Source organism: Strix uralensis, chromosome 20 (assembly GCF_047716275.1).
Source record: "Strix uralensis isolate ZFMK-TIS-50842 chromosome 20, bStrUra1, whole genome shotgun sequence".
NCBI lineage: Eukaryota > Metazoa > Chordata > Aves > Strigiformes > Strigidae > Strix > Strix uralensis.
The window spans coordinates 12,759,377-12,774,129 of NC_133991.1; the positions used below are offsets into that span (position 1 = coordinate 12,759,377).

General features: G+C 37.7%; 1 protein-coding gene across 9 annotated transcripts in view; it reads right to left on the reverse strand.

The window, feature by feature from the left end:
* Positions 1-14,753, reverse strand: part of NF1 (neurofibromin 1) — a 102,341-nt gene that overhangs the window by 53,590 nt on the left and 33,998 nt on the right. For 7 of the 9 annotated variants that reach the window (XR_012631651.1, XM_074890147.1, XM_074890145.1 and 4 more), the window contains 14 exons: positions 14,358-14,480; positions 13,854-13,937; positions 13,128-13,244; positions 12,393-12,574; positions 12,076-12,287; positions 11,278-11,439; positions 10,159-10,262; positions 9,146-9,281; positions 4,624-4,686; positions 2,524-2,682; positions 1,606-1,703; positions 1,315-1,461; positions 770-916; positions 328-438 (listed from right to left, as the gene is read on the reverse strand). Coding sequence is in view for 8 of the 9 variants with exons in the window: in XM_074890147.1 (XP_074746248.1) it covers positions 328-438; positions 770-916; positions 1,315-1,461; positions 1,606-1,703; positions 2,524-2,682; positions 4,624-4,686; positions 9,146-9,281; positions 10,159-10,262; positions 11,278-11,439; positions 12,076-12,287; positions 12,393-12,574; positions 13,128-13,244; positions 13,854-13,937; positions 14,358-14,480 (1,845 nt within the window). In the remaining variant the exon portion in view is untranslated. The remainder of the gene's footprint in view (positions 1-327; positions 439-769; positions 917-1,314; positions 1,462-1,605; positions 1,704-2,523; positions 2,683-4,623; positions 4,687-9,145; positions 9,282-10,158; positions 10,263-11,277; positions 11,440-12,075; positions 12,288-12,392; positions 12,575-13,127; positions 13,245-13,853; positions 13,938-14,357; positions 14,481-14,753) is intronic. The other 2 variants (XM_074890148.1, XM_074890146.1) reach the window with 1 other exon arrangement.

The following is a 14,753-nucleotide window of genomic DNA, read 5'->3' on the forward strand; positions in this document are numbered from 1 at the left end:
CAGAAAATGAAGATGCTAAAATCACTGATAACAGGTTGACAGTGATGTGGTGTAGACATAGTTTACTTGAGACAGTGAAAAATTAATGAAATGTAGTTAAAATTTTAAGTATTTTTCCACAGATAACTCACATACTCCTGGCTAGAAAAACTATGACAGTTCTGATTTAGGAAACAACTCAATTAAAAAATACTGCCACCAAAGTTTGACAAATAAGCTATTTTCAGATTCTTGTTTGTTATGAAGTTGGTGTCCCTTTCTTATATACACTTGATACTTTTGATTTTACATGTTTATTTCAGACAGGGAAGGTGAAAGATTCCTTACCGCCGCGCAATGTAGTAGAAAACAGGATTGCCAGCTTTTGATGTTCCAGCTTGGTAGAAAATATTTAATGTTTTCAGTGCTTTGAACTCCTCTTTTTCATGTACCTGATGCCTAAAAAGCAGCACATTGACATCAACTTTTCACAACTGCCTTTCAAAAAAAAACCAAAACCCAAACCCTCTTTATTTGCATCTTTAAACAAAAGTATTACATTCATACCATCTTGAACCTTTGTTAAATCACAGAGGTTACTGCCATCTCTGGATTTCCATTTAAGTTTTGAAATGAAAATTTACTCAGAAACCTGAAAAGTATATGTAGACCCAGATTTTTAAACTTCCCTTCAAAACGAAAGCTGGAGTCTTAATAACTACTTATATTGCCTTACATGCCAAAGTCTGGAAACCCCCAGAGTGTGTCCCCTCCATCATAACCTCATTACCTTGTCATAAATTCTTCAAATTTGGAACTAGTGAGATTTAAGCTGGACCAATGGGTATCTGCCACGGGTTTGTGCTCAGGAGGACCCAGATAAGCAAGAAGAGTTGCCATCTTGTCAAAAGGTCGTCTTCCAACAGCCTTGTGGTCCCTAGAAACAGCGTATTACTTAGAAGTCCTTCTTTACTCAGCAATCCCTGGTTTTTTTGCCCACTACCCTTCCTTACCTTGAACACGCTGCATTTTCTTTTTTTAAATTAAAAATAGTGTTCAATGAAGAAATAAGAAAAATGTTTGCCACCCACAGAACAATTTTTACAAAAGATAAGACAACTATACACTTGCCCAGAAGGCTGGCAGTAAGGCAGGCAGCAAAGACGTTAAGTATGTTCCCAAGAATGGCTTGTCAATAAGACAAAAGTTTCCAAATGTAAGATCTTTCAGCCATGATATTCTTCTCAGTAATAACAACAAAAGCATCTGAAATTATTTCCAAATATTCATTTCCCATCAGTAACTCCCTTCTTCATAACATTTCTGAAGTCCTACCTGTTGCTGGAAAGGTACTGGCCAATTTTCTCCTGGTTGTTCCACAGCAACCGGTGCAGAGCAAGTACGTTGCCATCGCTGATGAAGGACAGGCTGTGATTGACAGTGTCGCTGGCTGGGCAATCAGATGCAATATCAAGGAAAAACCTAGAGTTCAAAACCAGTAATAACCGTAAGCGCGGGAGGGAAATCTGCCAAGGGGACTCCATGTAAATTAAAAGGCTGTAAGAACATTCTCCGCTTACTCTTCACACGACACAGACTCTTTGTGCAAGTTTCCAAAGGGCCTACCTTCGTGCTGCATCAAAATTGCTTTTTACAAAATCATTAAAAGGCCGCATATGTTCTTCTTTTGTAAACAGGACGTGGTTGGCAATACTCTGAAGTATCTGAATTATAAAAAGATGGTAAAGACACATAAAGGTTTAATGTATTAACTGTTATGGCGTCAGTGTAACTTCCCTGTCAGAAATATTAACTTGTTGTGAAACCTCAAGACAAAAAAAAGGCCAATAAGCCAATTAATTCAAAGTATGTTCACTTTCAAAATACTTACTTTCACATACTTTTAAATACTAGAAAATGACTTCTCTTATATATGAACTTTTTTAGGGTTTAGACTAGGAAAATATATCATCTTTCAAAACCACCACTTGTTAAGTGTTAACTATTTCTCCTGGAAATTACAGATATGGAGAAGCAACAGCGTATGTATATGTGAAGAAAACTGTCATTTCTCAACATTTAAAAGGGATGATGTGCACAGGTCACAGAATTTGTATGCTGTTGTTAAACTTGTTAAATTTTTATAGGAAATAATACCAAATGAGATTAAAGATAGGAAAAATCACTTCTTTAGTGCTAGTATGAACTTCACATCTGGCTGCCATTATTCTCACTATGCTCAAAGTAGCATCGGTTTCTATGATTGTTTTCAAATAAGGTTAGAGGTTCAAGTGAAGAGCCAAAAGGCATTCTGTTATCTTATACATTATTCTGGCAGTGTTTTTTTCCATCCAGACTGTTCCCCATACTTACACTGCTGTGAGCTATAACATTAACATCATGATGCATAAACACAGCATGGAAACTGCACTTTAAATAAACATGACGGTTGCTACAAAAAAATACAAGTTTACCTAAATTTTCTCATATTAGTCAAAGAACAGAACTAAATCAGGTAGAACACAAAAATATTTACTGATTCACCTTTGACATCAGTTTCAATCCCCTTTCAATTCTTGGCGGAGGCTTTTTATCTAAAATCCCTGCCTCGTAAGGGGAGACAATCGCAGGATTGATGAACCGAAGGAACATCGCACTTCCAACTGCGCCAATGCTGTTCTGAGGAAATCGCTGACTAACGACCTATGAAGTTGAGAATTATAAAGAATATTTTTGCATTAAAGGAAAGGGATAGCAAGCTGAGAAAAGCCTTGTATGGTAATCCAACTTTAAGCATTGTTTCCATATGAATCAAGCTCAATACATTTGAGTAGGAGCCTCTTGCCTTGACAGGACAAGCAGGAACGAGAGGGAAACCAGGAAGGGGCGAGGGGGCTACCAGACACTACCTGGCTGCACTTCGGCTTTTGTACAAACTTTCGCACTAAGGTGAAATTGCTACAATAACTACTGGACAAAGGTAAGAAGGTTTATTTCAGATGTACTGACCACTTAATTCCAGGACCCTGCCACTGACAGTAAAGCAGACAAATGCCACATGTTTGTACTCAGGTGTGCAGAGTCTTCCCATCAAATACAGATAATTCTTTTTAAATTACTGGGTCTTTTATTTGTGTATTTATAATTTCACTATTGATCAAAAGAGCCTCTCCAGCAATAAGACTTAAGCTGTAAAGTTTCAGGAGTAATTTTAAATTTGTGGGAAGGAGATATTTGTAGAAATGCTCTTCAGAACCATCACATCTCAACAGGTTTGCCAAAGGATGAAAGACAGAATGAGCCAGAGCTGAGTGGCCAGTGTACTTCTCTGCCTGTACATACACTGTCCAAGATCAATTAGCAGGAATTTGCTAGAAGAACTACAGGTTTAAAATATTGTTCTTTGCTATCTAAGAAAAAAAAAATTCTGAAAATGTTGTAAGAAAGAAGTAATCCCCTTTCTTTTTAGGAAATCAACTATGTATTACTAAGAGGATGATCTATTCTCTAGATATCTTTCATTTGACTTTGAAAAATTAAAGATAAAGCTCCCTGACAAAAATAGAATTCTTAAATATGCTACATGTGATTCTCTAAAGATTCAATACCTATGTGTATTTTCTTACGAGTAACAATGGTTAATCAAAACAAGTCAGATTCTACCTTTTCACAGAATAAATTAGCATGCTTTGTATTTTAAGTTATATTGTTAAATAAAAACCAAACAACCCCATTTTACTAAAATACTTCAAAACTTAACTACTGCAATCTCAAATCATGTGTCTTAATACAGATAAAGCCATTAGTCCATACATAATATATCAAGAATCACTTTGGTTCAGTAGCAACATCATTCGGTTACCTTGTGATGCAATTACTGATATTTTCTTGTAAAATACTAGTTTGCACACAGATTTTGCATTTAAACATGATTATTATTGTGCTCAGTTACAGCAAAAAATAAGGGAATATTTAATAAAAGTCTAAATTTGCAGTCTGCCTCTCTTTTATTCATACTTTATATTTTGAGGTCACTGTCAAAGAAAAGGATAAGTCTTAACTTTTAACGACACCACTCCATCCCAATCTATATATCTAAACTCTTTAACACAGGTTACTTAAAATGGGAAATTGCTTTTCTCAGTAAATAAAGTGCTAAATTTTATTGCTTAGTCACAAGGCAAACAAAAGAAAATATATCAGAAACAACCCATATAAGCCTCCTTTCAGTAACCCATATATATTAATTGTTCTTCTCCCAGGATGCAAGCTGAAGTCAAGTTATCTGCCAGAGTGTTAAAACACCTAAACAGACTCAGATTTTCCCCAAAACCAAAGGAAACATTTTTCTTCCGCATTTTCTTTTAATTTGAAGATGGTGGCAAGGGTAGAAGAATCAGAGCATTAAATACTAAGCAGTAATGTTAAAAATGTCTTTTGTTTACTCAAATAGGCACACAGAGAATATTTTAAATATAACTTAATTCCAGTGTTAATTGAAATGAAAGCTATTTTGTGCCAGAATTAGTAGAATGATTTTACAGTGAGGTCAAATAGACTGAAGTGAAGATGTTTTGAACAAACAGCAAAAGATTTCTGTTGTGCTTCGAAAGAAATGGCTAATAAAAAGGTCTCCAAACTTACTGATTTTTTGTTTTCCTTTTTTTCTTTTACGGTAGCTTTATTCAGTAGAGAGTGGCAAGTTGCCTACAGAACAGAGATGAGCACAAACAAGTCACAGCACCAACTACATACAGCAACAAAAAACCAATGTTGACTTGTACATAAATTACACAGTAAAATGTAACAAACATAACCAACGGAAAATGAAATATATAAACTAAAGACTGATGATGGAGTTTTTATTCCACAATTTTATTACAACTTATTTACAAAGCACTAAATACAAAACAAGCAAATGTTGCGTTTCAATCATTTCTACTATTTCTGGCTAGATTAAAAGTCAAACCGCATTAATGTGCTCATAATACACAGTATTGGGCATTAAATGGTATATTCAGCTTTCAAATGTATTTCACCATCCCCAAATAATTTTAATAGTAAAAATAGTAAAGTGTTATACCTTTGAAATACATATTACTTTTAAAATAAATTTAGAGTTTTAAGTCTTCCCAATGTTTCTCTGTGTGTCCTTCAATTTAGTTAGATCTGTGAATCATCATGGTTATTACTACTTTGATAGCTAAACACTGCCATAAAACACTCTGTGGAAAAAGGAAGAAAAAAGCCAGTGGGTCTACATTAATTTATTATAGATTTCCAAGTCAAAACATCTGACTTGATTGTGCTTATTTCTGCACTTCATTTAAACGCAAAGGGACCCACCAAGAGGCATCACGTTCTCTCCTGTTTCCCCTGGGGATGTGAGCAAAGCTGCAGCAGCCCAGCCGCGCGCAGAGCTACCCGCTGCCCTCGGAGCTCACTCCTACGGCCTTCCCATCAGCTCTAACACCCAATTCACATCCCCGAGAAGCCCTACAGCGAGCAACGCCTGGAGCTGCATCAACTGAAAGCTGGCAGTATGGCAGTTGGAGAGCAAGCGTGCACCCACAGTTCAGATAGTCTTTAGGGTATCACACAAACTGGGACTGGAGGAGAACTTCTGCAACTTAAGAACGTGACAGAGTAAAAAGCAAAAAAAACCCAACCCCCAAAACCCGCCAGTAAAAGCTACTCTGCTAACCAAGCTAAATTGAAATAGTTCAAATTTGTGCAGGCCCTACTGATATTTAACCAGTGGTGCCTCTGCCAAATTTCTGACTTTGTCTAAGTTCTACAGAGCCAGCTTCTGAAGCAGTCATATATGTACTCTATGCATCAGGCTGCTGCACTGAAAGCAAGTAAAAATTCCATCGCTCTTTATTAAGAAAAATCACACATGTTTGTGTAGTTTTTATGAAAGAGCCAGCACAAATTATTCGTATGAGTTACTTTGATTAGGCTTGTTGGGGACCATGTAACACTCCTGAACATACATTACCTGAAAATGAGCCCGGGTGAATCTGTCCCAGTAACAGAAACACCTGCCAGTGCAGACCCCAATGCCCAACTAAATACACCATTTCCATTATGTTGCTACATTGATTAAAATTAGCTACAAATCATTTACAAAACACACTTGATGAGTATCTTTTGCACACCCACTCACTTTAAGCATAAAAAGACACTGCAAAATTCCATCTCATTTATGCTATTGCTCGGGATGGAACACATTCACCTTGTAAAAAATGAAATTACCTTACAAAAATCACCTATTTGGTTCTTATGATAAAAATGGATTAACACCCCCAAAAATTCAGATTTTAATTGTACTTTCTTTCAGATAAAGACCAGACTCTTCAAAACGCTCAGGAATTTGAAAGCACAGAATGAGTAATTACACCATTTGTGATGAACAAACATTTGTACACAAATATAGGTGTTACTAGAAAAGAGTCAAAAGTATTAAACGTTGATGCTGAGTATCAGTTAAAACCTCTTGTACATTTCCCAGTAAATCATCTCTTTCAGGCAAAAACTACTCTTGTTAGCAAAAAAAGGTAAAGATAAGAATAAAGCAAATAGCCTTGATATGCTTCCATAGAAGCATCTCTGACAAAGCTCACTGGTGAGTACATTTTAGTAATTCCATTTCACATAGGAATTAAAAATGGTTTGCGTAGAAATAATTTCTAGCAATGTATCACTGAAATGCAAATAAATCTGATACATCCTAGGAACAGCATATAAAAGCAATTCTAGGAAAAGATGTGGGACAATGTAATGTCAAATAATGGAAGCAACAATCAAGGTTGTGTGCGACATTTTCAATAACACCCAAATACACTCCCAGTCAGTGTCCGTCGACTGTGGCCCTGTGAACCTGAAGAAAACCAACTTGTGCCCCTCAGCTTCCAATTTAAAAAAAAAAGCCAAAAAAACCCCCCCAAACCACCTCGCGCCAACCTGAATACAACCACTGTCGGAAAGAGAAACCAATGACTTCAGAAGCTGTTTACACAAGCTGGTATAGCAGAAACAAAGGCACATCATTTGCATGGCTAATTCAGTGCAACAGCTCACAGTGACAGCCCAAGATCCACACCACCCAACACACAATTCACTGTTTCTCATTTCCAAGTTCTGAGAATGGCAGCACTTGTGTTTATTCATACAGCATTCACTGGAAAAATACGACTAGACCACACTGCGTAGGATTTTTTATTACTGATAATTAGTTTGCACAGCTCAGAAAATCTATTCTCCTTGCTTTACTTTAGACCTGAAATACAGACTCCATGGCTGAGAGGCCAGGAGTAGCTCTTCCAGACCACCTCACTGAGACCACAGCTCCGATGCTCTGCCATGCCCAGCTCTTGTGACAGTCCTCCAGCAGGACTGGAAATGGTATTTCTACGAGCCCTGAGGGCAGCAGGAGTATCCCCCACAGGAATTTTTAGCAGCAATCCCTCAGAAGCACACACAGAGCAAGAGAGAGACCCGTAAGCACCCTGGGCTCAGCAGCCTGCTGCTGCGCTGCCACGGAGAGCAGCGGGAACGGACAGACAGAGGCCGGGGAACGCGGGTGGCCAGGAGGGTACCACTACAGTGGAACTTACTCTGCAGAGGACAGTGCACCACTCAGGAAGGCTCCTCCTCTTTAAGCATCATTTATAAATGGTACCAGAAACAAGCAGGAAGAGTGTGGTCCCAGCCTGGTAACCTCCCAAGGCTTGTGTGACAGCACTAAAGCTTTAGCCACAAACAAAAGTGTCTCTGTAATTTGGCTCATTAAAAGAACTCTCTGAATCTGTCTCTTCCGGGTTCTCTTCCTCCCATTTACCTGCTGAATTTCTGAACACTCTGTTTGCAAAACGTTTGGTCAGCTGCTTAACCAAAGTACAGCAGCCCTTTGTGTACAGTAACATACTCCAGGCCTCTGATGGGCAACATGTACCTTCATCAGAACCTGCTGCCCACAGCAGAGGGGAAGATGTTTTACATCACAGACCAAACCGTATTCCTGCTGTCGTTCTGCCTCAGAAGTACAGAGCATCTGCAGCACCCCAGTTACCAGGCTGATGTTATTTACCAAATCGTGTGGCAGTGGATCTCCTTCCCAGTACAAGCTAAGGGCTTTCTCACAGCTGCCACGCCTGCTTCCAGAACACGATCACGAGACAGGACAGAGCGGGATCAGAATAAAGCCTGAATGATGCAGTGTCTTGACCTCACCCACAAATGATCTTCTTTAGGAAAGCACCCATAAACACAAACGACTCCCTACAGCATACCGCCAACAGCATTTTATACATCTATGGCCTTCCATTATACTCAGTTTCAACCCAGTTTCTAAAATTTAGGACTTGTAACTCCTGTGGTCCTGCTGAACACCATACAGGTTTTTTCTTATGACCATCTTACACCCTTTTTAACCTGCTTTTCTATCAAAGGCAGAAAGTGCCCACCTGCAATGGACAACTAAATAATATTCCTGGAGCAATGACTCAAACAATACATTTCATAGACAATTTCTGTAAAAATTTACTTGAGAGAAATGCTCTTGAAAAAATTGCCTCTATTTTTATGCAGAGAAGAACTCTCTAGAGTCAGTAACTGCACAAGTAGCTATTTTATTCACAAAGTTAAGGTTTATTAAAGGCACGATCCATAACACTTTTAGATAATTAACTTTATTTCTGATTTAATTGATCCTGTATAAAAAGTGAAGCAGCACAGTTTCTATATTTGAAACAGTTTTGTATTCTCTCAACCCAGCAGTGATTTTTTTTCCCCCTTTTGCTGCCTTCCCTATAAATGGCCCACAATTAACTGATAAAAGCAAGTATAACCACTACCTCCCTAGTTAACCTTTAGTATCCCATAGAGATGCTGAAGCAGAGATTATTGTGGCCTTATTAGGTCTGAGTTCTTAGCTGTGATTCAACTCCTTAAAAAAAATAATGTTCAGTCACCTCCTGATTGCCAACCCAAGTCTTACAACACCATTCAGTCTCTACATTTAGATTCCTGTTATTTAGCGAATGTCTGAAAACAGCCTTTAAGAAATGCCCACTATGCACCCACTACTGCACCAAGCTCCAAACTACTCGAATTATAAAAACAAAACCCAAAGTTTAGGGGCAGGCGACCATTGCAGGCATACCTGGTATAAACAATGGCACACACTGCGAAGTTGTGGTGGGAACTCCGAAGAAGAATTAATGATTGCATGAAAAAATTTTTCTGTCATTTGCAAGAGACTCCGCTGGTTCTCTTCAAGGCTTTCTGTAGGCTCCAGCCTGAAACAGACCCACAAGTGTATGACCAGCAATCAGATAAACGATACTAGCTGTACTTATATGGCTGGTAGTAACCTTATTTCCCAAGGTGAACAGAAATCTTAAGGGAAATATTTATGATCTTTTACACGAAAGTTTCCATCCATATTTTAAACCACATAAGTTACAAATACAAGGTCATTTAAAACTCAGTAATAAAGAGACAGCTGTAAGTGGTATTCTCTCACACCACTCTGTACAAACACATGCATACATAATTCCAGCTGATAATTGCATTATCAGTTTGATGATGGTTTCTCTGAAAGGAATTCCTGAGGTAGACACAGGTGTTCCAGAGTTAAACAAGGCCTATCTTTTGGTAAGCTACTTAAAAGATGAATACTTAAAGTTTTTCTAAGAGTTAGAGATAATTCAAAGCAATAGAGCAGCAGCTACTAAATCCAAGTCTTGAGCAGAAATTAAAGCAAAAAAGTTACACACAACATGCACGCATTCCATCTTGCTTCTGCAATTAATTCAGTGACCTAAAGCAGATGCTTTCTGGTACTACTGGAAATCCCCACATTAGAGGCCTATATAAAAGTATGAAGTAGTAAGTAGAATAGGTGCTGCAAGAGCTCTCTGGCTTCCTTACTCTCTCAGGGCTTAGAGGACATGCAGCCAAACTCATCTCGCTGTGCTGGACAGCTCTGTACAATTCTCCCTGGGTGTAAGGGCTGCAGATACAGTTAATGTGTCTGGTAAAGTGAGGAGTGGAAAAGTATGAAAATATGAGAAAAATACTTGCAACAAGGAAAAAGGAATCCTATTATATTTACAATGACTGGGAATCACATTTACAAATAAATACGTTTGCTCCCCCCCTGGAATCTCAAACCTTGTTGGATCCACCTCAAAGCTAACATGCTGCCATTCAGAGGATGTGATCACAGTCCTTAACAAAGGTTCCAAAAGCTTCTGCAAATACGTAGCACCATATACCTGTGTAGAAAGAAAATCAGAATAGGGGCCAGATTAACACTGCCACTCACAGGAACACTCCAAAATTCTGTAAGTGTTAAAGGAGCCTGAAAACACTTGCTTTGTTTTGGCATAAGCCAGATTTCTGTAAAGTTGGTGTTTCTATATTATAGTCTCACTTCTGAAACGTAAATGTGATCAATTTCTACAAGTATTTTAATTCAATTCCAATTTAGAGAAAACTATAGATCACTTTAATACCCACAATAACCCTATGAGAGTCTTTCTTAGAGCACACTCACTCAACAAGTCACCTCTGTTTGTACACAACTTTTTAAACTGAAATAGAAGCGTTAAACAAGATCTCAGACTTTGTGTCCCATCTTTAAATTGCCTGCTACAAAGAGACCAGCGGGAACAGTCTTCAAGCTGGTACTGGCCCCAGAATCACTCATCTAACTGAACTAGTCAGAAGTTTAAAGACCCCTATTATGTCTGAAGATTACTTAGGAAAAGACTTTAAGATAACTAAAACAAATGTTTAGCTGTTCATAGCAATTATGTTTTCTAAATAACTAGTAAACTTTGTTGAAATCTACAAATCTTGCAACACTTTTGTTACTGTGACCAGTTTTCCTCTTTACAATGCAGAATATACAGACCAGGCATTTATTGCCTTGGAAATTTTCAAGAGGGACTAACTGCAAGCTTAAGTCTAACTGGTTGAGTCACAAAGTCTTGGCACAAGGTTAGTTCCAGGAGAATTTGTACTTTTTAGTTGGGCCTGAGCATAAGAGATCTACAAGATCTAGTTCATCAAACATTAAAACATTAAAAGCAAAACACCCTAAACTTAACAGACGTGAGAGCTGGGTCTTGGTTTAAGTTAGTCTCAAAGGCAACTCTGTACTACTGCCATCTACTCCAGTTACTCAAGTGCTCAACACCACAGACTGGTAATTTTGTATTTTTGTATTACTAAACTTTTCCTGTTACTGAAGTGATCTGTAGCAGAGAGAAAGATTAGATAATATACCTTAAAACAGAAAGTCATTATTTTACTGGCTAAGCTGTTTCCTCGGAAGAGTGTCTGCATGGAATCTGCGAGTTCAACTTCCTTTGAAAACATATTCCAGAGTAGCTGGTAGAGCAAGTGCCGGGAATCAAAGAGCGTGACCAGGACGCGAGCTAGCTCATCCTTAAAAGAAGCAATGAAATGTTAATCTGACTAGCAGTGAGCCAGAGCAAGTATGAAAAAAAGAATTATGAAAAAACCACGAAGGAGTTTATAATGAGGCTTTACATTTGTTATGGAGTCTTGCATGTAAACATCAAATTAAGCAAACAATAATCTCACTTTAAATCTTTCCTCTGCTACTGCTTGTCTAAAAATCTGCCCCATGATATCCAGTCATACAAATTCATAATGGTTAGTCTAGAGAGATAAGCAGTGATTCTGCTGTATAACAAAGCCCAATTCATCTTGCTAAACTCTAGAGGAGCAAATACAATTCTGTTTGTCTGCATTACAGCACACACAATCTGTAATAAATAACCAGCCCAAACAGATGCATTTATTACAGTAACTATATATAAAATTACTCCTAGACATGAACTAAAGATTTACTAGAAAAATGCAGTTTATAATCAAGATCTCTGACAATTATTCAGGACACTTTTCAAGAATATACTAAATAAGGCTAGTTATCATCAACAGTAGGTCTAATCTCTCTTTAGCAGACTGCTGTTACACCCTTCATGTTTGCACTAATTCTTATTTCAAGTCTTAATATTTGCAAAAATGTAGGAAATAAAAATGCATGAATCAACTTACCCACTGAGAACAAGGCACCACATTGGCTAAAGCCATAGCAATAGGAAGCTCCCCCTGATCACCCATCATTGTAACCAACTCCACCAATCTCTCAAACCGATCTGCTAGCACTGTTTCTGCTAACGTATCAAATTCTGTTCCCTGCTGCAGAATTTTGGTGAGGACTTCCATAAACGTAGCTCTTGTTTGGAGGTCTTTATGATAGCCCAAGCCTGATTAAAAAAACCCAGAACTACTAAGGAAGATGTAAAAATAAATTAAATACCAATGTCTTCATTATGTATTCATTTATGCACAGTTATCTCTAACTACTTTACCTATTGAATGCATAAGACCACTGTCCACATTTGCATTGAGTAAGTTTGACATAGCAAGAACAGTGCAGTGCCGCAGCGACGCCAGCCTTCGAGACATTCCACGTTTCCTGCCACCTGTTTGTGCACTTTCATCTTCAACTTCACTACAGTCATTTAGAAGGTTCATAAACAATGTGAAATATCTGAAGAAAAAGAGAAAGAACTGGGTAAGTAAAACAGATTCTGCAAAAGCAGCTGTCTGAGATTTGCATACAGTAGCAGATAGACAATAAGCCTCCCAAAAATTCTAACTGCCCCAAGTAATCTTTCTTGTAGCATAGTCCAAACTTCCAAGTGTGTTGTAACAACCAGAAGGCACTGTCCTAAAATTCATATGCAAATTTTCTCAAACCCAGAAAGTGAATTTCACAGGTGTGCCTTTACAGATGTCTTGAAAGAGATTTTAAGTTTCATGGATAAAAATATAATATCAAAGCAAGCTAATCCCTCCCGTGAATTAAGCATACCTCTGCATGAAGCAGAAACACAGCCAAATTTTATTATTATTTTGTAAATGAAAATGTTTCCATAAACTTAGGAGGCAGAGATTTGTGAAATGGGATATATAAGAGGTAATTCCTGTTCAGATGATAAAAATATTTCTGCTAGAAGAAAAACCATAGTTTGTAATAGAAGTCATATGGTCCATCTCCTTAGAGTCATTGTATAGAAAAATAGATAAAAGTCACTATTTACTTAAGAAATAACTGAGATTTCGCTTCCATCAATTCAACACCATCTCCTTCTTCAGGCTGTAGTGGAAGCCCAGCAAGAAGAGAGACCACTGCTTCCATACTTGCTTGGTCCAAATCTCTGAAAAATAAAATTTTAAGAAGCTGTGAATCAGTTCAGCATAATTAGTCTCTCCTTCCACTTGATAACTTTCCCATCCGGTACCAAGTCCCTTTTCCTTATATATCTACCTGCAGGTGAAAAGAATCTTTTAAAAAATCCCAGTTATTCTAGTAAAGTTCTGTCCATGGGGAAAATAGCTATTGCATTTTGTGGTACAGGTTCAAGCAATGTATCTCCTAAGGACAACTGCAAACCAGATTTGTCACTAAAGAAACCAGTTAAGTATAAATTCAACACTATAATGTTTGATGATTTTATTCTTCAGAATGCTCTAGCAAATAAAATGTTCAATCCTGATGCTAAACCAGAAAAGGTATTAAAAGGAATTAAATAAACTTGGTAGATTTAAACACCCCCCCACACACCTCAAGGGCCATGTTAATTAAGATTATCCATTAAATATAATTTTGTTGCTGCTCACCAAAATTTAAGTTTCAATTTTTGTCTTTTCCTTAAAATTACTACCACTAAAGGAAGTCCACCTGAGCCAGCTCATCTGTGGATATCAAATGGCACCTGGAACACTGTTAGCGTCTTTAGAAACAGTGTAAGAATATTCTTTCTTACCTTGTCAAGCATTTCACATCCTCATCTGTTGCTTGATTAGATGTTCCCATCACCCAGTCTGTCAGATATTCCACCATTTTGTTCCTTTTACATATAAATACATCACTTTAGCTTTGGGGGTTTTTTTTGGTTTTTTTTTTTAAATAGCCCTTCCCTCAAACACACTTACTACCATTGGCATCATTCCTAATTATTACAAATCCAGTGTAAGAACTAGTTGAACCACCACACACTGAAGATGACTGAACCAATTATACCAATTAATACCCCAGTCTGTACCACACACAAGATTTTTACATGTGGTTAGTATCCCCACAATCAAAATGAAATTTTAATGCAGTACCAGGTTCTAAATTATTCTGAAGACAAAGACAGGGGCACTATCCCTATACCAGAAATAGCGGTGTGAGGCAGTTTTTGGTTTATTTTTTTAAACATATAACCAAACAAAATTACACTTGTCCACATTACACTATCCTAAAAGTTACATAATGCAATACTTACCTAAATTTCATTTCTTGGCAAAATGAAAGGTCATCTCTCCTTTCCATCATTACTTCTACTAATTGACAGAGCTTAGTTTTTATTTGAATTGCATGTACCAAATTTCCAAGGACACGCACATACCTGAAGAAAGAAGCAAAAAGATTAATACAACACTTCATGCTACTTCATACTACAAGGCCCACACATGTGACAAATCTTTTCAGCTCCGTGCTGGAACCTCCTCGCTGGTGGACCCGGCAGACTTGCACAATGGGTTATAGCAAGTGTTTGTTCTGGGCTACCTTTTTTTTCCCCACCCCAAGTAAGCCAGCCCCTGTGTCAGCTGAAGACCAATACCAAATTTCTTCTGGCCAAAGAAGTTTTCTATTAGTATAAAACTGAACAGAAATCCAC